Source organism: Delphinapterus leucas, chromosome 1 (assembly GCF_059928025.1).
Source record: "Delphinapterus leucas isolate spDelLeu-1000000601 "Yukka" chromosome 1, BTC_Dleu_Yukka2, whole genome shotgun sequence".
NCBI classification, from domain to species: Eukaryota; Metazoa; Chordata; class Mammalia; order Artiodactyla; family Monodontidae; genus Delphinapterus; species Delphinapterus leucas.
The window spans coordinates 45,278,074-45,302,575 of NC_143129.1; the positions used below are offsets into that span (position 1 = coordinate 45,278,074).

The 24,502-nt window shown below is 42.9% G+C and overlaps 1 protein-coding gene across 1 annotated transcript in view; it reads left to right on the forward strand.

Annotated features, from left to right (window-relative positions):
• Positions 1–24,502, forward strand: part of HHAT (hedgehog acyltransferase) — a 345,905-nt gene that overhangs the window by 283,660 nt on the left and 37,743 nt on the right. Inside the window, exon 10 of the mRNA XM_022593463.3 lies at positions 11,171–11,315. Within this exon, the coding sequence (XP_022449171.2) occupies positions 11,171–11,315 (145 nt within the window). The remainder of the gene's footprint in view (positions 1–11,170; positions 11,316–24,502) is intronic.

The window sequence follows — 24,502 nt, forward strand, 5'->3', positions numbered from 1 at the left end:
ATTGACTTCTGGTTTTCTTTTCTTGTTTTGGCTTTTTGTGACGTTGGTATCAGAGTTATGCTGGCATCCTCAAATGAGTGGAAGCTTCCCATGGTTTTCTACCCTCTGAAACAGTTCCTATGAGATGGAAATTATCTGTTTCTTGACCATCTGGTAGAACTTGCTCATTAAGAATATCTGGGCAGTGTTTCTTTGAGCATAGAGCTTTGACCACAGTTTCAATTCTTCTATGTTTATGCTTTTTTTTTTTTAGTCTTCCTACTTTTTCTATGAGAGTTTTAGGTAGTTTAAATTTTCTAGATAAATTATCTTTTATCTAGGTTTCCAAATATATTGCTGTATACTCTCCAAAGATTTTTAAGTATCCTATGTATTATTTCCTCTTGTTGTTTATTTCACCTTATTTTCTTAATTGATCACACTTGCCAAAGTTTATCCATTTTATTACTCCTGGAATAAAAACTTTTAGCTAAAATGAATGAAATTTGAAGTAATTTACCGGTGTGTTAATTTTTGCTAATATTTGTTGTTGGTGAGCATAAACTTCATGATAAATTTTTAAAATGTACTTATATTCCTTTCCTGGCTTAGTACACGTTCAGTTTGATTATGGCCCACATGTATATGAAAACTGCATGTATTCACTATTCGGCAGATCTGTCTATTAGACAAGGCCTAATAATTCTTGTGATAAAACGTACATAACAGAAAATTTACCAGTTTAACCACTTTCACGTGTAAAATTCAGTCATTAAATACATTCACATTGTTGTGCAACTGTCACCACCATCAGTCTCCAGAATGTTTTTATCATCCCAGATTGAAACTCTGTGCCTACTAAACAATGACTCCTGTTTCCTCTTGCCCCTAATCCCTGGAAACCACTGTTTCACTTTCTTTTTCTATGAGTTTGACTATTCTGGGTACTGTATATAAGTGGTATTGTGCAATATTTGCCCTTCTGTGTCATGATTGTAACTGAACCTAATGTCTTCATGATTCATCCATGTTGCAGTGTCTGTCAGAATTTCCTTTCTTTCTAAGACTGAGCAGTATTTCCATTCTACATGTATACCATAGTTTGCTTACACATTTATCCATCAGTGGACATTAGGGTTGTTTCTATGTTTTGTCTATTGTGAATAATACTGCTGTGAACATTGGTATACAAATATCTGTTCTGTCCCTGCTTTCATTTCTTTTGAATATATACCTAGAAGTGGGTTGCTGCATTATATGATAATTCTGTTTTTAATTTTTGAGGAACTGCCATACTGTTTTCCACAATGGCTACACCATTTTGCATTCTCACTAGCAATGCACAAGGATTCAATTTTTCTACATCCTCATCAACACTTATTTTCTGTTTTTGATTATAGCCATTTTAATAGGTGTAAATGTGTGGTTCATGTGGCTCATTATGGTTTTGATTTGCATTTCCATAATGAATAGTGATATTGAGCAATCTTTTCATGTGCTTATTGACCATTTATATATCTTCTCTGGATAAATGTCTATTCAAGTCCTTTGCCCACTTTTGAATTGGGTTGTATTTCTGTTGTCAGAATTCTTTATATATTTTGGATATTAATCCCTTATTGATATGTGATTCTAAATATTTTCTCTCATTCTTTGGGTTGCCTTTTCACTTGGTTGATAGTGTCCTTTGATGCACGAAAGTTTTTAATTTTGGTGAAGTGCAGTTTATCTATTTTTACTTTTGTTGCCTGTGCTTTTGGTGTCCTATCCAGGAAATCATTGATAAATCCAATATCATGAAAATTTTTTCCTATGTTTTCTTCTAAGAGTTTTATAGTTTCAATTCTGTTGTTTAGATTTTTTTTTTTTTTTTTTGGCCGCACCACGCAGCATGTGAGATCTTAGTTTCCAGACCAGGGATCGAACCTGCACCCCCTGCATTTGAAGCGTGGAGTCTTAACCACTGGACCGCCAGGGAAGTCCCTGTTGTATAGATTTTTGATTCATCAACTTAATTTTTGTATAAAGTGAGGGTTCAAATGCACTGCTTTGCCTGTGGTTATCCTGTTTTCTCAGCACCATTTGTTGAAGAGTTTAACTACCCCAGCCTCCTTTGTTTTACATTTTCATGAAATATCTTTTTCCATCCCTTCACTGTGTGTGTCCTCAAAGCTAAAGTGAGTGTCTTGTAGGCATGATATAGCTGGATCTTGTTTTTTAATCCATTTAGTCACTCTGTGCCTTTTGATTGGATAATTTAGTTCATTTACACTTAAAGTAATTATTGATAGATATGAACTTACTAGTGACATTTTGTTAATTATTTTCTGTTTGTTTTGTAATTCCTTTGTGTTTTGGTTCCTCTTTTGCTCTATTCCTTTGTGATATGATGATTTTCTGTAGTGGTACGCTTTGATTCCCTTATGTTTGTATATCTACTGTAGGTTTTTGCTTTGTGGTTGCCATTATGCTTTCATAAAACATCTTATAACAGTCTATTTTATGCTGATAACAAGTTAACTTCAAATGCATACAAAAGCTCTAGGTTTTTACACTTCCACTCCACACATTTTATGTTTTGGAGTTTTTTACATTGTGTATTCATTAACAAATTGTTGTACTTGTAGTTATCTTTAAAACTTTTTGCTTTTAACCTTTATACTAGAGTTATAAGTGATCTACCCACCACAATTACAACATTAGAGTACTCTGAATTTAACTATGTGTTCACCATTAACATTAGGCTTTATACTTTCACATGTTTTCCTGTTACTAATTAGCATCCCTTTTTTTCAACTTGAAAAAAAATCCCTTTAACATTTCTTGTAAGGCTGGTCTAGTGGTGATGAATTCCTTCAGCTTTTTTTTTTGTTTTTGTTCGGGAAAACTCTTTATCTCTCCTTCAGTTCAGAAGGACAGCTTTGCCAGGTAGAGTATTCTTGGTTGGCAGTGTTTTTCTTTCAGCAATCTGAATATATTATGCTACTCCTTCTGGCCTACAAAATTTTTATTGAAAAATATGCTGATAGCCTTATGGGAGTTCGCTTGTATATAACAAGTTGCTTTCTCTTGCTGCTTTTAAGGTCCTCTCTGTCTTTAACTTTTCACAGTTTAATTATAATGTGTCTTTGTGTGGGTCTCTTTAGATTTATCTTATTTGGTACTGTTTGGGCTTCCTAGATATAGATCTTTGTTTACTTCCCCAGGTTAGGGAAGCTTTTAGCCATTATTTCTGTGAATAAGTGCTCTGCCCTTTTCTCTGTTTTCCTTCTGGGACCCCCATAATACATTGGTCTGCTTGATGGCATCTATAAGTCCCTTAAGCTATCTTCACTCATTTTCATTCTTTTTTTTTTTTTGGTTCCTCTGATTGGATGAAGTCCACTGCCCTGTCCTTGAGTTTGCTGAGCTCTTCTTCTGCTTGATCTAGTTTGTTGTTGAACTGTTGAACCCTTCTATTGAATTTTTCAGTTCAGTTATTGTATGCTTCAGCTCTATGATTTCTGTTTGATACTTTCTTATACTTTATTGATTTATTCACAGGGAATTGCTCCATATATAGCTGTCCATTCAGTGCCTCCATGGGAGGAGTGGAGTTCAGGACCCCCTTATGTCACCATCTTGATTGACTCTCCTGTTCTTTTTCAAGATTGTTTTGACCATTCAGGGGTCCCTTGAGATTTCATGTTAACGTTAGTATGAATTTTTCTGTTTCAGCAAACAAAAATCTTTGGGATTTTGATAGGGATTTAATTGAAGCTAGAGACAGCTTTGGGTGGTAATGTCATCTGAACAATATTAAGTATTCCAGCCCATGAATATGGATGTCATACCTACAATGTTTTGTAGTTTTCAGTGTACAATATTTTGCCTCCTTTGTTAAGTGTATTCCTAAGTATTTTATTCTTTTTGATGCTATCGTCAATGGAATTATTAATTTCCTTTTCAGATTGTTCATTGTTAATGTATAGACATACAACTGATTTTTGCATGTTAATTTCATATACTGCAACCTTTGCTGAATTTGTTAGTTATAACTTTTTAAATAGAATCTTTAGTGCTTTCTACATATAAGATCATGTCATTTGTGAACAGAGGTAATTTTTCATCCTTTTCAATTTGGATGCTAGGCCTATTCATTTCTATTCAGCAACTCTGTATTCTTTCTTACTTTTGGTCTGTTAGGTATCATTTTCTGGGGAGATATACTGAACCTCCTTCTGTAATTGTGAATTCCAATTGCTTTTTAAAAGTCCAATGTCATTCTAAGCCATCTTGTTCTTGAAAATATTGAGGTCCTGAAATTGACACTTGGTGGGTATCTATCAACCATTGCTAAAGGAACACATGCATGAAGTATCTGTGGAACAAACATTTCTTGAAAATCTACTTTGTATCTGGCACTGAAGAGATAAACTCCTTGAAGATTCCAGTCTAGAGGAGGGGATAATCACTGTTACACAGACGTGAAGTTGTATAATGTAGTGGGGGGTAGGAAGACATTGAGTTAGAGAAACCTGTGTGAATCCTGCTCTGTACTTACCAGTGTATATAACCTGGGACCAGTTACTTAATGTCTCCTCCTCTAGTTCGTCCTTTGTAAAATGGGAATAATTTAACCTACTTTGCAGTATAGGTAAAGCTCCTCACATAGTGAATTTTTTTACATTAAAAATTGTAGCTCTCTAAGACCTATATAGATTGATGCTATCTATCCCATAGCTTATAGAAACAGAAAATAGGTGATCAACACTCCCAGGTTTAGGGTGGCCTACAGTTATCAAATACCAACTGTGAACTAGGTAGATGGGGATACTGAGCTTGTGCTGGGCAGCGCAGTTAAAAGGTGGAAAGCCAGAACCTGAACCCAATTTGGGCTGGTCCAAAGCCATTGCTCTCCTGAGCTGACAATGGGCTGGAGCTTGAAGGAAGGAATAAGGAGGGCACATTCTAAGTAGAGAAAACAGCTTGTACAAAGGCACAGAGATGTAAAAGTGCATGTTATGTTTGGAGAGCAGTGAATAGAGCTATACCATTGATAAAGAGTGGTAGGAGTTAAGGTTGGAAAGTGAAATGGTCTCTGATTGTAAAGTGCCTTCCCAGTTTGGATTTTAGTCTGTAAGCAACGAAAAACCACTAAAATACTTTGCATAATGGAGAGTCATAGTCAGTGTGCTTGATGAACTAGAGGAGTAAAGGCTAGAGTAGAGCATGCCAGTTAAGAAAGAGGCTTCTGCGAAATCCAGGGCAGAGACGTACAGACTGGAGGTGGGTCCATGGTAGTGGAAAAGTAAAAACACAGGGTGACACGGTTCTGTTGGCCATTCCAGAACTTTTAGCAAGACCCCAGGCACTTAATATATGGCTTAAGCTTTCTAAATGTAACAGGAGACAGCTGTTTGCTTAGTTATTTGAGAGTTCTCTGAAATCTTTTCATATGCTGCATGGATTTGGATCCTAAGTTATAGCCTCTGCTGTTTTTAACTGAACTGGACTTCTAAACTGTGGAGCAGGTAACTGTTCCGTTTAAGCAAAGCCGGCTTTGCCTTCATCACTGCAGGTATCTGACTCTCTCTTAGGAGCATGCATTGCTTAGATCACAGTAACAAACAGAGATTGAAAATTTTAACTTCATTGGCCAGAGATTTTTTGACACTCCATACGTGTACAAAGTGTTGCTTTCTGAGTGCCTTCATGTATTCATTTGGCTTGGATATAGCATGGGGATGGAATAGTAAGGAAGTCAGGAGATTCCGTAACTTACGTAGGGCAAAGGGAGGAACAGGTGTAAGATAATTACTGAGCGCACACAGAGTATGCATGGGCCTTGGGTGATACAGATTGAAGAATAGGCCACGCTGTCCTTCAGGAACTTACCATGCTGGTGGGAATATGAGAGAGATGGGTAACTGGTAAAACAGACTTCTAAGTGGAAATGACCCAAGTGCCTTGAGAATGGAAGCAAGGGGAGCAGTGTCCTGGCAGGTTGGTACAGAGATGGGACAGGGACACTGGAATGAGTTTGGGGTTTGGGTCCTCCTGACCCTGAGCGTTTCACTCTGACCAGCCTTCTCTTTCACAAGAGCTATAATTGTTTCTTTTGTTGTCTTTGGTCTCATCTTTATGGCCTGTGGGGTGTCCACCCCTCGTTTGCTCTCCCTGGTCTGCACTAGTCTCTCCCGTTGCCATGTCCTTGTTTATCCTCTCTTTCCCTCTCTTTAGTGTTTTTATTAGAAAATGAAAAACTTCAGTGATTATATGGAAGAACTGTGTCCAGCTGCTCAAACCCACCCAGTTTCTTTTTTTAGCTTCTCCCCCACTTAAAAATAAAAAGCATCAGGTCCCACTTGCCAAGCCTTTGTCACTGTCTCCAGCAGCCGTTCCTCCGGCCCATATGCTCCCCCAGATGCTCAGCCCGTCCCCTCCTCCTGTCTCAGCCCCACGTGCGGGCCCTCCGTGGACAAGTGCGGAGCCCCCGGAGCACAGCCACCTGCAGCCCCACCACACCATCTGCTTCTCACCCCCATGGCCACTCTGAGCATCACTTCTGACCCAGATTCCGTGGACCGCACCCCCCACCCCAGGCCCTGGCTTGTTTGCCTGGCCAGTCCTGTGATTTCCAAGGACAGGATGTTGACTGGAAAAGATAGAGGGGTTGCCATGGAGATATGAATAAACACACTTGCAGACACCTCGCAGCAGGAACTGCAAACTTCTGACAGACGTTTAGTTCAGCCCCAGGTTTCCTTTGTTTGGGTTACATGCCTCACCTTTGGAGTTAGTGTCTTAGAGGGAAGTTTAGAGCCGTTGCTAAACTGTTAGTTATAGCATTTCCACACACCAGCCCTTGTTTCTTCTTTCAGAGACAGCGAGCTCACCCCGAGGAATTAGAGGGTACCTGCTCTTGGACCTGAAGAGTGGGTTATAGTGACACTAACATGGAGAGAAACTGCCCCAACCTGTCGCATGAGTTAAGAGTCAGTGCGAGAGCACTGGTCATCCCTGTAGGGGAACAAAGTGGTGCTTTCCAACGTGCTTGGCCTCCCATTCTTCCTTTCTCCTCCAGGTCTCAGGGCTGTGAGGGTGAGGAGGTTGCTACGTCTTGCCTGAACATAACTGGGGACACAGGAGGCTCCCCCTCTCTCAAATGTGATACCAGGTGGTAGTGGCGGGGGGGTGGGGGAGCGAGGGGGCCAAGCACTGGGACACTATAAAAGAACGCTTTCCCTGCCCTGGGGTGCATTTTTCTGGGCCCCAGGGGGAAAGAGGCATGTTTTTGCCATTGCTCCTAATGAGAGAGGAAGGAAGGTTCTGTGCCCCATGGGCCGAGAGAGAAGTTAGCTCTATAATGAAAGTAGAAGAAAACCTTTGACCCTTTCTCAAGAGGGCGCTGTTGACATTTTGGGCAGGACGGTTCTATCCCACACATTGCAGTATGTTTATAATCCCTGGCCCATCAAATGCCACAGTTACCTCCTGCCAATTGTGTTGTCCTTGGGACAACCAAAAATGTCCAGCAAATTTCCAAACATCCCCTGGGGTTTTTTGCTGCCAGAATACTGGATGGCCACAGACTCATCTGTCCTCTGGGAAGAGACCTTGACGAGACCAGGGCTCTTTTTTACCCTCATGTAGTCATGGTAATGAAAATGAAAATCTGTTTACTAATCAGTGCCTTATCTGATCAAGTTGGCAGCTCTTTTCATACCTGACGGACCTTCATTGCGCAATTATTTTTTTTTTCCCTCCCTATTTGGTTTACAATTCCTCAACCTTTCAAGCACCTGAGCCATGAGGATGGGTGACTAACATGTGAGGCTTGGCCCTGCACATGAACAGCCTGCATCCTAGATGTGAAGGACCACAGGAGTGATGACAGTAATTGCGATAGGACTTCAGAAGAGACAGTGCAAAAGATAGGAAGTGTTTAAAGTGGGAATTTTGGCCCTGTGGCCCTAGGGGCCCAGAAAGTCATATTTATTGACGGAGCTGGCTGGGCCAAGGGAATATACTCTTCCAGCCTTGCCCAGATGGCATTTTTTTTCTCCTGGGAACCCTGAATGTGGTGCTTACCTCTGGAGTTCCTGTAAACCAATGACTGAGGCCAGATGGTTCCGAAGATAGAAAGAAATCCCTGATGTCAAATCTGTCACCTTCTACAATGAGACGAGGGAACCCAAAGAGGAAAGACGAGTTGCAGCCAAGGCTTCCATCCCCTTTGCTATTAATTATTACCCTCCTGTGGATTATCCAGACAGGTCCTCTTTTTCTTTCTTCTGGCTCATCATTCTGCCTTCCCACTGGTTCACAATGAAGAGACACAGTGTTCTGTCAAGTTTGCTGCGTGTTGGCAAGGCTAATTTTGCCAGTCAGAGGATGGGGCTCTTAGTTAAAATTGGGTTTTGGGATTTTCTTTATCATCATCTATTTTGTCTTCCACCCACTCACCCCGGGGTGGGGGTCAGATAATCAAGAATTGCCCATGAGCATCTTGATTTCTCCTTAAGTCTTTCTAGCCTATTGATTCCAACAGCCTGTGCCTTTACCATTCTTGTTAATTTTTTAAAAATAAATTAACTATTTCTAAAGATTGACTTGTAGTCGGTCATTTCAAATCTTAGATCTTCCCTCCTGTCTCTGAGATAAGAGGCTCCTTTGTATTTGCTCTTACTCTGACTTCTGTTTTTCCTGAGCAGAAATAGGAATTTATTGAATCATGTAGCTGAGAGAGATACTGGGGTAATCAGAGAATCAAAGGAAGAGCAGTAGAAACCAGGGTCTCAGGTGCTGGAGAGAGGATCCCTGTGCCTCCAGCCCTCACTGTCTGCTGTATCTCTTCCCTTGCTCTGCCTCTTGCCCCCCAGCTTTGCCTCCCCCTGTAGCCCGGCCCTCGCCCTGTACCAGGTAACCCGGCACCACAGCCCCGCTTAGCAACCTAACGCAAACAGTGTTTTCCTCTCTGGTTATCTCTGTGTTGATTATTTAATAATTGTAATCATTTCCCACAAAAGGAGAACCACTTTGAGCTTTAACCAAGCAACGTGCGCTCTTTGTAATCGACATTAAAAAGGGAAAGATCAGTGGGGTCTTTGAACTCCCCTAACAGGATATAAGGTTAGGGAAGACTGATAGGGTTTGAACAGAAGTTCCTCACGTTCCTTAGAAATCAAATGTGTTATCAGTGACCCCTGTACCTGGAGAGAATTATTTGGGCACATTTATGTCAATTACAACAGTTCATATTTTCTTGACTTATTATTGTGGATTTTTCCCCCATCTCCCTGCTTCCTCTCACCCCACCTCCTGAGTCACTGCTAACTGAGTCAGTAACACTCAGAAAGTATCTTCCTCTGCTCGAAAATGCAGAAACGGGCAGATTAATGTCTCCTTATTCTCAGAGGTGAAGAGTGCTGAATTACAATCCTGCTTCATCCCTATTTCTCTTTCAATACCAGTTTTTATGCTGTGTAGTTATCTCTTCTCTGGTCTTGTTTGGCAGCATCGCCTGTGCATGCTTGTGGCCTCTCAGAGGACGGGGAGAGACTAGAGGTCATCTTGTCTGGTGGCCTCTAACCAGGGGCATGTCAGCATCACGTGAGAGCTTTCCAGAACAACCATGTGCAGGCAGACAACTTAGTCACTGCCTGCTACACAGCTTATCCATGAGAAAGCCACACTCTGGCAGTTGGTGGCAGTAAAACCCATGCTCCAAAATGATGCTGGAGGAGAGAGCCATGGATGGGAAGCTATAGGGTAGCAGGTATATCTGAGCCTACAGACCAGACCTGGGACTGGCAGGGGAGAAACGGGGAGGGGATCAGGAATTCATTTCTCTAGGCTTTCAGAGGACACTACCAAGGCTTACAGAGTAGCCACAGATGATCCATAGTAGGGTCACCAGGAATAAGTAAATCTCCTATTTGAGACTCACCCTCTAGCTTAGTCCTTTCTGCTTGTTAATTCAGAACTCTGTTTGTAACAGGAGCACAGCTGAAATCAAGATGCAAGTGACCCCAGAGATGTGCAGGCTTTAGGAAGATATTCAGGAATGATCTCTAGAACCTCTGCTCTCTCTCTTTTCTATGTCTTTTTTGTTCTTTTAAAAAAAATCTTTAAAAATCTTTATTTATTTGGCTGCGTCGGGTCTCTTTGCGGCACGCGGGATCTTTTCGTTGCAGCCCGCGGGCTCTCTAGTTGCAGCGCACGGGCTTAGTTTCCCCACAGCATGTGAGATCTTAGTTCCCCGACCAGGAATACGAACCCATGTCCTCTGCATTGGAAGGTGGATTCTTAACCACTGGACCACCAGGGAAATCCCTCTTTTCTGTGTCTTTGGATTAGGCTGAGGTATTTGTCAGAAAGCTTGGGTTGAGCCGTACCTGGTTCTCATTCTGAATCTGCAGTCCCGAAGGACAATCCCTGTGCACGTACTGATCTCACTCAGTAGGGCACCAGAATGATCAACGCTGAGAAATAAACACTTTGTTTAATTTATGAAATCCCTGAGAAAATATTAAAAGGGGAGGAAAAGTGCAGTGAAGACCTTGGACGGACGAGCAGAAATTTTTATCATCATTACTGGAAAACACCTCTCCAGTTCCTGCATGTTTCAGGCGCTGTGATAAGCTGACATTCTCTGTTGCTGCTACAAGTTCACTCTCGGTGGGGCATGTACCCTGAGCTCTGATTCCAGGAAGGGGGTTGGCTTGTACTGATTCTCCTGAACCCTTTTAATAGGATTCCTTCTAATAGTGGGTCAGATTTATGGGGGTGCTTCCCTGAGTCAAGTTAACTGGCCCAGAAGATCGCCCTGAGCTTGACCTCATTACATAGAGTTGTGCTTGTTATCATGGAGAGGAGCCTAAACAGTTCTTGTACCTGTAGATGTATGTGCAGAAAGCGTGTGGAGACATCTCAGCTAGATCCTAACTAGGTTCCATGCTTGTGTTACACATGTCAGAGGGAAGCCCATTTTGGCAATAGGAAATAGCAACTTGGGAGTGTGTCACTTCATTCCTTAGACCAGAATGAGCATCTTGCAGGAACAGAAGTTTTGAGAGCTGTTTAAATATCAACCTACCTCAGGCTCTGCAGGGAGGCATCCTGAGCTGGTAACGAGAAAGGCTGTGTGATGTCTCAGCCCGATTTTTTCCACCCTTGTGATGAGATGCCTTCTCCCTTTTCCCTATAGGCCCAGTTCCTCTCCCCACAAGCTCGCCGTCGACTCCATGCTGCCCTGGCATCTTGTTCCACCTCCATGCTGATCCTGTCCAACCTGGTGTTTCTTGGGGGCAATCAAGTCGGGAAAATCTACTGGAATAGGATCTTCATACAAGGTAAGTTGCTGTTTTCAGACAATTTCTTGTTTTCCGCATTTGTGCAGCTGGTATCACGTATGTGACGGCGGGGAGGCATTCCTTGCTCTATGCGTGGTGTGTGACCTATAAAAATACCAGCCGGGAGCAAAGTCCTGTGTTTAGCTGTGGTTTTAACTGTTCCCTATTTTGATGTACATTTTATCTGCCGTGTGTGATACTCATCATCAAAATGTACCATCCCAAATCTCCCAAACTCTGTCATTCCCTTCTACTAAGTTACCTCTCCAATTATTGGATTTTTCCTAATCTTCCCTGCTATCTTTAGATCAGCCTTCACTATACTGTAGAGTCTTAACCTTGTTCCACTTACTACCCTGAACGTCCTACCAGGAGAATGTCCTAGAAGCCCCATTGTGCTGCTGCTATGGGCACGGTGCCCGGTTTGCCACACCTCTTTGTTGTGGGTGTTTTTTTTCTGAACACTGGCTTGCCAGAATCAGCAACCAACCTGATGTTTAATGTACATGTGTTTCATGTCATGTATGTCTCCATGTCCACAGCAGAGTCACAGCTGCAGCGGGTAAATTGCATTAGTAATTGCATTGCATTAGTAATTGGTCATCATTTATTTACGGTCATCATTTCCTTTGGGCTAGAACTGAGAGTTATATCACGTCCTAAGAGCACTGGGAGAATGGGAACTACTCACAGAGCACATTATTCAGCCAGTTCACTGTGTGTTCAGAGCCAAGGTCCCCTGTTCCGTTTCCCTGACCAGTGACCTGGTTTTGTGTTTTTGGTTTCGGAAGTTTTGCCAAGTGGTAATGGTCATGGCTAGGCTGTTGCCTCTACATCTGGGTCCCCGACAAGCCAGCGATGCTTTGGCTGCAGCTCTTTTCACAACAGAAATAACCCCAACACAGCTGCATGATCCCAGGGTGCCAGGTCATGAATCTAAACTGTGACAGGCTTAGGTGGGCCAGGCTCAAAGGGACCGCGAGAGAGCCCTGTTCTGCTTTCCTCTTGTCACTACAATACCCCTTTGATCTTGCTTTCTGAGAAATGTTTTAGCTGATAGTTCCTGAAAGGACCAGGTACTTTTTTAAGTGGAAGCTGCCCTTTGATAAAGATGGGAGGTGGACTGTCCTGGTGGCGCAGTGGTTAAGAATCTGCCTGCCAATGCAGGACACATGGGTTCGAGACCTGGTCCAGGAAGATCCCACATTCCGCGGAGCAACTAAGCCCGGGTGCCACAACTACTGAGCCTGTGCTCTAGGGCCTGTGAGCCACAGCTACTGAGCCCACGCACCACAACTACTGAAGCCTGTGCGCCTAGAGCCCGTGCTTCGCAACAAGAGAAGCCACTGCAATGAGAAAGCTGTCGACACAACTAGAGAAAGCCCACACGCAGCAACAAAGACCCAACACAGCCAAAAAAAAAAAGATGGGAAGTAATGGGGTGCAGAGGACCTAAAGATAAAAGAATCCTCCTTGAAGTGGGCAACACAATGTTGACCTTTCTTGCCTCCTCCCACCATGCCTAGCACAGTGCAAAGAACACGATGACTGGAAAATGCTGACTTGGGCTTTGCTGGTCACATGAGCAAGAAGACTCTAATCTTTGCTTCAGTAAATAAACACAGCGGGTGTTTGCTACTTGTGAGGCACTGAGACGACAAGGGTGGAGAAAGAAGCACAAATGTGGGAGCCAGACATGCAGACGTGTCAACAGAGTCAGGTAATTGCTGTGCCAAAGGCATACGGGATTGCTGGACACCACAGCACAGAGGGCTGGCCTTCCCGTGGAAGATGAACTTCACAGAGAGTATGGAACACTAGCGGCTACGTCAGACCATCCCAAACTCTCAGCAATTTTTCCCCATAGAAGTGTATTCCTCTCACAGTTCAGTGAAGGTCCAGTGGTTTTTTCTAAGCAGTGACTCCAGGACCTAGACTGTTTCTGTTTTGATTCTTCACCTTGTAGTCCCGGCATTATGGAGAAGAGAACACGGAGACAGTGTCACCAGGTACTAAACACCCCCACCAGAAGCAACACTCGGCGTTTCTGCCCACATTCCGTTGGCCAGCACCAGTCATGTGACCACCCTAAATGCAGTTCAGGGAGATGTGGGGAAGCACACAGGTACCGTAGGCTGTGGCACGGCAGGACAGGGCACCATGAGGCAACTGGCTGGAGGCGCCCAGGAGGCAGTTAAAAATGTGACCTGGCATTGGGGAGGAGAATGGGACGGAATGACTGCAAGACAGGGCATGGGCGGTGGGTGAGGCCGTGGGAGTGGATACAGTTCGCCAAGCAGCATGCACAGAGCGAGAAGAGACAGCTGGGAGGTAAAACCTGGCGATGCTGGCATTTAAAGGGGCAGAGGAAAGATAGCAGCTATAAGATGTTCTTTCTGCTTCCCTAAGACATGAAGATCAAAGCGTGATTTGCCCTGCACCCGGTGGAGCTAACATCAGGCACACGGGGGAGCGGGGAGCGGGGGTCTGAAATATCTGGTCTGCTTCTGCTGTGTGGGTCCTATTATGATCTACGACTGGATATACCTGTGTCCTCCTTGGAGCCACGTGCTGGAGTCCCAAGCGAATGATTCTCTGAATATGGAGGGCTCTGGAATCGTTTCTCTCTGGGTTCTGAGGCCAGGGAAGCTCAGCTTAGAAGGCATTTTCTGTGTCAGAGATTCTACACATCAGCCTGGTCCCATCTCAGCTGGTCTGTCCCATGGGTGCCCTCAGTCAGGGAAGGTTTCCTGGGGTTTTGGTGGTTACCTCGTTTGTTCCCCGCTGCGGGTCTTTTATCCCTGAGTGATTGAATTTAGATATCTCTTGGAGGGAAGTGAACCAGATGGTACCAAATCCACCATCCTTGAGAACTCTGGATTTCTTTTCATAACTAATTTGGTTGACCTGATAGAAGATTAGTATGAATATTCATGTTTTGGTACAAAAAAGTATTAATGAGTTTATAGGCTGCTTCCTCAGCCACTGCTGGGGGTGTCATATTAGCTTTCTAAAATAAAAAAAATCTGAATTCTGAAAATCGTCTGGCTCCAAAGGTTTCAGATAAGGGATTGTTGTGCTGTACCTATAGCTGCTGATGGATGAGCCAGGACTTAGACATCCTGCTTGTCTCTGGCCTTTTCCTTTGGCCACGTGATCAGGAGCTGTTTTTCCAAGACCCATCTCTACACACGGAGGAAAACGCGAAGGAGTGAGCCAGGAGGTCTGACTGTGGGGAACGGGGAGCGGTTAAGCTCAGTCTCTAGATTTCCAGCTTTCATGGGAAGGTAAATCTTCCCCCAAGGGTAACCACCCTTGTCCCTTTGTGCCTTGATGGGATGGGACTTGCAGTGACAGAGAGGAGCTGGTAGCACCACAGACTTCCAAGGTGTCCAAGGAGGACAGGGATTATGGAGGAGATTACCAGTGCCCCACAGTGAATGGGATGTGGATACACACACGCCCTAAAGGACAGCCTCTTTAATCCTTAGGGAGCCTTTTCCCGGTATCACTGGTGTCTCTAGAAGTATCTCACAATTAGCCTGGAGGAGTTGCCTTGTCTCCTTGACTCCAGTTCACTGCTTTAGACATGGATTTGTTTGCTTTAAGCTACAAAGCTTGTTTTAGTAAATATCTAAATATTTACCTTATGTAAATATCTCTATCCTGGTCTCAACGGGGTTGGTGATGTGAGGCTGTAAAACCAGATCCTTCCCTTTCTGCTGTGCACTCTGCCCAGCTGTCCAGAAAAGTGGACGATGCCAGCCACAGGATGGAAATGCTGAGTGGCTTTCTGGGGGTCTGGTGCATGTCACACAGTGTTATCTCTGCTACAGAGATTGGAAAAGTAATGTTCAGTTAATTCAGTGGAGAATAAAGAATCTAGATCTTTGCCTTTAAAAAAAATCCCCCAACTTTTACTATTGAAATTTACGTCAAGCAGCTTGAGGAGTGTGACTGTTTAAGCCTATTATATATGTATTTAAAGGAACTTAGCTGGGTCTAGGGATCTGAGAAGGCTGTGGCTGGGGATTTGGTCCCTAAGCCTGCTCTAAGAGGGACCCTGCTGTGTCATGCTTTGCAGAGGCAAACACAGGTTGCTTCTTACATAACTCTGTGGCTCTGTAAAGGATTTGTTGTTGGAAGGAGCTTTCTCATGTCTGCCTTAAAATCTCGACATTGAAGTGTAAGTTAATTTCTTGAACAAGCAGTTGATGACTGCTCTGTAACTCAAAAATATCAATGCATTATAACTCCAGATCTCCAAATCTGTGTCTTAAGCATCCTTGCAGTGCTCTGTCGTCCTGGGACAGTGGGGAGAAAAGGCAGTCAGTGGGGATGGGTATGCACTGGGAATATATCTGGCCTTGAGAGGGCTGAGAGCTTTACAGTGTTGTTTGGGTGCAGGGTCGTGTTCCTTCTGAAAAGTCCATCTAGTCAACAGAAGGCATGGATTTTGTCAAAAAGGAACCTAATCATTTCCTAAGTGGTAGAGCCCCAGATCCTGCATCTGTTGGAGGTGGTAGAGGCATGGTATCCGTCAACCTTTCTCCTGCCTGACTCCTCTTCTCTCTTACACAAACACACACACATACACACACACACACGTGTTTGTTTTCCCTTCTTCTTGTTGCCTGATCTAGGTTGGCAAACTCCATCTCAACACTTAGCTCCTGACCCTGTGACAAGGCGAGGAGAATTGGGTTGTTTTCCCACCAGATTGCAATGAGAGAGGAGCTAGCAATTTTCTTATGTAGGTCAGAACCTTTACACTCCCCATATTTGCTTGCTATCTCTAGCTGAGAAAGGAGACAGTATATTTTCTCTCTGATTACTAGCTTGTCCAGGCAGTTCAGTCATGTCCTGAGTCAGATGGCTCTGGACAGGCATTTTATTTAAAGCCGAATTGGGGTGTTGCCCTGGAAATTCCTAAAGGCTGTGGTTAAATAGAAACTCATTCCCCTCACATCTCGTTACATTCTTGGGACTAAAATTTCATCTTTGATGAGGGGAGACAGAAGGCAGATGTCAGTGTCTCAGGCACCTTCTTTGTGATTACTGATTTCACCCTCTTCACTAGCCCTTACCTTGCAATGGAGTTTTCATTGCTCTGATTGATTCTGCTTCTGCCCCACTGGATCCTCTGCAAGTTCTAGAAGCATTTGAGGAGCAGGTGCTTCCCACCCATCGTATTGGCAGTGAGGTTGATATGTAGATATAGGTGAAGCGAGTTATCCATGGTTGCACATTGGTCCATTACAGACCATTCTTGGAATCTGAATTTCAAGACTTTCAGATGCCTTGGTTTCTTCTTTAGTCTGCGCCACGTGGTCACCCAGATGTCGTGGGCATCAGTTTTCCTAAGAGTATTTCAGCACAAGTCACTAGGCATAGGACGTGAGAAATAGAGAGTGGGAGTTCTTCTCCAGAAGTGTGCCTGGGGTTATGTTATAGCTGAGAGAATTTCTAAAATATCTAGAAAGGAGTTTGAATCATCATGCATTTAAGTCCTGCTTTCTGTGAGGTTGTGTGAAACTTTTTGCTGTTAACCAGGAGTTTTTGCGAATTCATTTGAAAAGAGTTTTATGGAATTTGGGAACATTTTAAAGTGTCTTTAAATAGAATATCAAGTAAAGGATAGTATGGTTAGACACAGTTCATCGAATAAAAAGAAAACAATTTTGATTTTTACTGACTCGAAGTCTCTACCTCTCATTGGCCCTCAATCATATATATGCAGTGTGATATTCAAAAGCATATTACAATCAAATCATTATATTGTACACCTTAAATGAATACAATATTACATGTCAATTATAGCTCCATAATTATATGTCAGTTATTTCTCAATAGGAAAAAAAAGCATGTTACAAATTAAAATCAAACCAAAATAATTTAAAAAATTTAAATAAGTTCCCTTTATCCGCTAATTAAACCTGATATGTGTTCAATATATAACAGGCTATCTGTAGCCGCATTCCCAAGTCTGTACTCTAAGGCTCAAACCAAGAAGTCACGTGGTATTTCTGAAATGAACACACATCCTGGAATCTATATTATTAATTTATTTGACTGCTTATCACTGTTGTTATTATATTACCAGTGGGTGCAGAAGTAGCTCAGCACCAGCCGTGCCAGTGAATACCAACTGACGGTGAAAGGGAAGTGCCCTGGCAGTCTGAAATGGTTATCACACACGCTGGAGGCCCTTTTCACCAAACCTTCTCCTCAGGTCATTACTGAACATTTTTTTTAAGTGTTAAAAGTTAAGAATATTTAATTTGGAATTCAGTAACATTTTTGTAACAGAAGGGCACATCTAGCAAGAGTCATCATTCTCAGGTGTCTCAGCTCTGGGAGCAGATTCTTTTGTGCAGTAGACCCCATCCTTGAGTTTGTTTCTGTTTACCAGCGCACCGGACAGTGACCACTTGCTGTGTGCTGCCACTCGCATTAGTTTCCTGTGGCCACTGTAACAAATTAGTATGCACTTAATGACTTCAAAGAGCACAGTTTTACCTCTTACTGTTCTGGAGGCCAGAAGTCTGAAATCAGTCTCGCTGGGCTAAACTCAAGATGTTGGCAAGACTGGTTCCTTCTGGAAACTCTAGGGGAGAATTTGTTTCTTTGCCTTTACCAGCTTCTGGAGGCCGGCTACATCCCTTGGCTCATGGCTTACCTTCTTCCTCTTCAAAGCCAGCAGTGTAGCATCTTCCTTTTTTAATTTTATTTTTTATTTGAGTATAATTGCTTTACAATGTTGTGTTAGTTTCTGCTGTACAGCGGAGTGAATCAGCCATACGTATACATATATCCCCTCCCCCCGCCCCATCCCACCCATCTAGGTCATTACAAAGCACCAAGCTGAGCTCCCTGTGCTGTATAGCACGTTCCCACTAGCTATCTGTTTTACACATGGTAGTGTATATATGTATTGACATATAATCTCCCAATTCGTCCCACCCTCCCCTTCCCACCCCGGTGTCCACATGTTCATTCTCTACGTCTGCGTCTCTATTCCTGCCCTGGAAATAGATTCATCTGTACCATTTATCTAGATTCCACAGATATGCGTTAATATACAATATTTGTTTTTCTCTTTCTGACTTACTTCACTCTGTGTGACAGTCTCTAGGTCCATCCACACCTCTACAAATGACCCAATTTCGTTACTTTTTATGGCTGAATAATATTACACTGTATATATGTACCACATCTTCTTTATCCATTCATCTGTCGATGAACATTTAGGTTGTTTCCATGTCCTGGCTATTGTAAAGTCTCCTCCTCTCTGTCCTGCTTTTCTGCTCCCATCATCGCATTGCCCACTTTCTAACTCCTCCTGTGTCTCTCCTATAAGGACCCTTATGATTATTGAGCTCACCTGGATAATCCAGGATAATCTTCCCATTTCAAGATCTTTAACTTGATCACACCTGCAAAGTCCCTGCAAAGCCAGGTAAGCTAACTTGCATGAGTTCCAGGGGTTAGGACGCGACCATCCTTGGAGGAGCCATTATTTAGTCCACCACGGCGCGACTGAGTAACATTTGCTATTACACAGAACATCCGCCACTGGATGTGGCACCACTGCACCACTGCAATAGCTTCTTTCTTAAGAAATTTGACTGTAAAATGGCAATTTGGACACACTGCTAGTCTTATTAAAATAAGAACCTGTGAAAAGAAATGATGCTTAATTTCACAGAAGTACACATGTGAGATTTGTTGCTTGAGGGTATTTAGAGAGCAGTGTAGGGGAAAGCTGCAGTTTTGCTTGTGCAACACTTGCTCCACATTCTTTGGTAACAAATCTCTGTTACCCCACTCTCAGTCTATGTCACACTGAGATCTAGGGGTCAACATGTGAGGAGGACTGGCCCGTCAGTATGGTCTGTCTCCCCATGTGGTACAATTCCAGATTTTTTGTTGGAACTGTCAGGGAGGAGAAGCTCTCTTTTGTTGCAGAGGTGTCAGAATATTGGGCTGGAGCTGCTGGCAGCCCTCTTGCTGTCACCAGTGGAGAGCCAAGTAGAGAGGGAAGCCGACTCTGAGGAAAGAAGAACTGCATGTTGGAAACTGTATTTTGGAGGTAGTATTTTGAGACAACCCACTGCAACATATCCTTTTTTACCTTTTTTTTTTTCCTTTCTTTGCGGTACGCGGGCCTTTCACCGCTGTGGCCTCTCCCGTTGCAGAGCACAGGCTCCGGGCGCGCAGGCCCAGCAGCCATGGCTCACGGGCCCAGCCGCTCCGCAGCATGTGGGATCTTCCCGGACCGGGGCACGAACCCGTGTCCCCTGCATCAGCAGGCGGACTCTCAACCACTGCGCCACCAGGGAAGCCCCAACATGTTCTTTTTAAAAAAATTTTTATTGGAGTATATTTGATTTACAATGTTGTGTTAGTTTCAGGTATACAGCAAAGTGATTCAATTATACATATTTTTTTTCCCACATAGGTTATTGCAGAATATTGAGCAGAGTTCCCTGTGCTGTACAGTAGGTCCTTGTTGGTTATTTGTTTTATATATAGTAGCATGTGTATGTTAATCCCAAGCTCCTATTTCCAGGAGATCTTGAAGCCAACATATACGTGTACTTTTCAATAATAGGAGCCTCTATTCTTTACTCAGTTCACATGATTCTCCAGGGCTCTCTTGTGTTTCTGCATGTCTTTTGAGCAGATATACTGACTGCTTTTGTTCCAGGCTGTCTTTCCAAGAATATTTGTATGGCAAACGTCTTTGGAAGACGGAGACAGTGTCTTTCTCCAAAGTAGAGGGTATTTGATTACTGTCCAGTATAATAAAAGTAATCTCTCTCTCTGGGGCAAAGGTCAGGCAGGCTTACTGCCCATTATAAAATATTTAGATTCCTATGTTTGGGGCTTATCCCCTATATCATAACCACTGCACGTGCAGGCATCACCTTGGCCCTCTTCGCATCGCATTGTGGGATCTGGGGCTCAGGGAAACGGTGCAAATGCTCTGGCTACTTTTATTGCTATGAGCGAGAAAGTCCTTCGTCTCTGACCTAAGAGTCTCATGTCTTCTGCCAGAATCCATGGAACTGTGTCAGGCTAATTTGTTGCTCGCAAGTAGAGTTAAATCTCAGATCCTTCGCTTATTGACAATCCAGCTTGGTTAGGTTTCTGTAACTTGTAACCAAAAGCATATGACTAACGTAGGTTAATGAGGTGATGTAGGTGGGATACACCACTGTTACACGTTCTTAAGGGAAGGATATTTGGGGAGATTCTTTGATACTGAATCTTTTTTTTGGTATAATTTTTTTTGGCTTATGTGCCTCCTAATAGAGTAACTTTGAGAAATTATGTACCCGGTTAAGTGTTTTAAAGTACGCATATAAAAAAAAAAGTGGGCATCTAACTTCTTGTATTATAAATTTAAATAATTATGAAATACCTAATTTTTGCCACATTATAAATATTGACATTTAAAAGATAAACCAACGCCTCTAAATAATATAAATTATAAATAACTTAGTGATTTGATATCCACCATCATCCTTTAAAAATATAAATGAGCAAGATGATCTTTCACAGCAACGTTTCCTTGATTTCATATTTCCATTTCATTGCTCCCGCAGAATTGTGTCTTGTCTCAAAGTTATGTCCTTTATCAACTATCGTACTTCTCTGTGGCATTGGGTTTTTTTGGTTTGTTTTTTTACCACGGTAAGGCTAGAAGTGTAATCATTTCTCTCCTGGGTTGGGTTATCATTACACTTCTTAGTAGTGCATAACTCCTCTTAAAGATGATACCGTTTGATACATAATTATTAAACATAAAAAGTAAAATTTCTCTTGAATAGATGGAGTAGGAATTTATGGTTATTTGATTAAAGGAATTATCTAATTGTCCCTTTATGTTGTTCCTCTATTGTAAAGCTTTTTATTGAAATATAACATAGCCTAGCAAAGTGCACGTATCATAAGAATTTTCTCTAGGCAAACACACATGTATAACCAGCACCTAGAGGCTCCTTCTCATGACCCCTACCAGTTACTACCTGCCCTATTCTGACATCTAAATGCATAGCTTTCTGTGAGGAGCTTGCTCGTTTAATGCGCGCGCACGCACACACACACACAGATACATACTTTTGTGTCTGGCTTATCTTGCTCAATATCGTATTGAGAGATTCATTCATATTTTTGAGTGTTGTTATAGATTTTTCCTGCTTATCACCACTATAAAGTATTTCATTGTGTGAACATGCCACAGTTTATCCATTCTAATGTTGATGAACATAATAGCTGTGAGCTCCTATGGGCTGTCATGTATATGACCTGTGGGGAAGCTCTGTATGCATTTTTGTTGGGTTTATACCTGGGAAGGGATTGCTATGTCACTGGGTGTACATATATTCAGCTTTCATAGCCACTGTCAAATAGTTTCTCAAAGTGTTGTACTGCTTCTCTTGAGGTTTTTACATCCTGGAGCAATAATCTGGGATAAGAAAGATGGGGAGGAAGTTTGCTTTTTTTGTTTTTAAAGTGAGATGAAGGATATTTTATGAGAAGAGAAAGGGAAAGGAGAAACTTAGCCTTAGGTTAATTGTTAGGATCTGGAAATCCATTCTTCTAAAGTTTTCCATGTTGTTTATACTTTGGAAAGTCCTGCTGAATACACCTAGCGGTGTGCATAACCCAGTTTGAAGACTACTGCTGTACTGGGGAGAGAAGGTCACTCTGTCCTCTGAGTCCCACCTCACCATCTTTATTCTAGCCCAAAGGAAAAGAAGTGTTAATTTGGACTGGACAGTTGAGGTTAGCATGTATCAGTTAGCTACTGCTACATAACAAACCACCCCAAAACTTAATGGCTTAAAAGAATAAGCATTTATATAACTCATGGGTCTCTGTGTCAACTGGGGTCTGGCTGGTCTAGGACAGCTGCATGCATCCATCTATGGGTCAGCTGTTGTTGGGTTGGATTTGCTGATCTTAGCTGGGCTGTCACATTTCTAGGGCCTTGTCTAGGACAAATTGGCTGAGTAAGGTCTGCTCCATGTTGATTTCTTATCCTTCAGCAGACCTGTCCAGGCTTGTTCCTATGGCAGTCATAGTGGTTCAAGAGAGAGGGCAGAAAGTATGCAAGGCTTTTCAGGCTCAGAACTGGCACATAATCAGTCTTGTTGCATCCTTTTGGCCAAAGCATGTGATATACTAGCCCAAATTCAAGGGGAGGGGAAATAGATTCCATCTCCTGATAGGAAGAGCTACGAAATCATATTGCAAAGGGTGCTGATACGAGTAGGAGTGAAGGAGTGTGACTGACCATTTTTTGCAGTCTACCTCACTTGACACAAGAGTGTGGTCGTTTAGACGATCCCATGAATTTGGTCCCAGTTTGCCGTCTCTCCCTTGACCTCTTCTTCCCAGATTCCCTCCCTCTTCTCCCTGCAGAGAGTTTCTCTGCCTCCCGTGTGGTAACTCAGACCCTTTGTTTTGGTTGGGGAAAGCCAGGAGCAAGCCTGGGGGCTAAGGCCTTGGCCAGCTCTGCATCTTTCTGTGAAATAATCACTAACACTGTGTGTGTGTGTGTGTGTGTGTGTGTGCGCGTGTGCGCGCGCACATGTGTGTGTGAGAGAGAGAGATCCACATTGTTAAAATCTGGGACATTGAGACATTCAGGCTGATCTCACTTAAAGGAGCTTCTCTGTGGTCCAGCCTGGACACGTGGAGTCCGCATAGGGTGTGGGACCAGAGTCCAAGTATTCCTTTCCTTTGCACAGATTTCTAGGCTACCTGGCATTCAGATTTTCCTGAGTCCTCTGACTCAATATAATTTAATGCCACTTAGTAGCATCCATTGTTACTATTTTAACTCTTCACTGTTGGTTAAGTAATTTCCAGGTCACTAATTCAGTTGATCTTCTCAACAACCCCCTGTGAGATAGTTAGGCAGACATCATCACAGTATTACTAACAACACTGAGGCTCACAGAGGTCAGGACACTTGGTTATCGTTACACAGCTGGGAAGCAGAGGAACCAGGTGAGTTAGAAGCCCTTTGATGCCAAATCCCATAGCTTTGTATTATACTACACTGACCTCTCTGCTCTGTGAGAACTAAACCGTGCAGGTGACCACAGTTTTCATCACAGAACATGCCTGTGTGTCATTGTTGGAGACAAGAGTCTAGGGTGCCTGGTTTATTGTTCTGTTTCTGGTAGTTGTCAGTAGGCGGTTGGGGCCAGGTGACAGTGGTCAGACCTAGAGTTTCTGGAGCTGATAGGCCAGCCCGTGGCCACTAGCTGGATTGGCCGCCAGCTGGTCTGTGTCTCTCTACAACTATAGCAGTAGCCACTTATCCTATGTTTCACGTTCCTCAGTTTCAATTACCCTTTGTCAACTGCAGTCTGAAAATATTAACTGAGAAATTCCAGAAATAATTCTTAAGTTTTAAATTGCATGCTATTCTGAGTAGTGTGGTGAAATCTCGTGCTGTCCTGCTCCAACCCACCTGGGACATGAGTCATCCCTTTGTGCAGCTTGTCCTGCCTATTAATCACTTAGTACGCGTCCTGGTCATCAGGTTAGCTGTTCACGGTATCGCGGTGCTTGTGTTCAAGTAACCCTCATTTTACTTAATTCTGGCCCCAAAGCACAGGAGTAGTGGTGCCGGCAGTATAGATATGCCAAGGAGAAACCATGAAGTGCGTCCTTTAAGTGAAAAGGTGAAAGTTCTTGACTTAATAGGGAAAGAAAAAAAAATCATATGCTGAGGTGCTAAGATCTACAGTAAGAATGAATCTTCTATACATGAAATTATGAAGAAGGAAAAAGAAGTTCATGCTAGTTTTGCTGTTATACCTCAAATTGCAAAAGTTATGGCCACGGTGCATTACAGGTACTTAGTTAAGATGGGAAACGCATTAAATTTGTATGGTAAGATATTTTGAGAGAGAGAGAGAGAGACCATATTCACATAACTTTTATTACAGTATATTGTTATAATTGTTCTATTCTATTGTCAGTTATTGTTGTTCATCCCTTACTGTGCCTACCTGGCAAATTAAACTTTATCATAGGTGTGTACGTATAGGAAAAAACCCAGTATATATAGGGTTCAGTACTATCCGCAGTTTCACGCATCCGCCAGGGTCTTGGAACATATCTCCCGCAGACAAGGAGGGACTGCTGTAGTTTTATCCTAA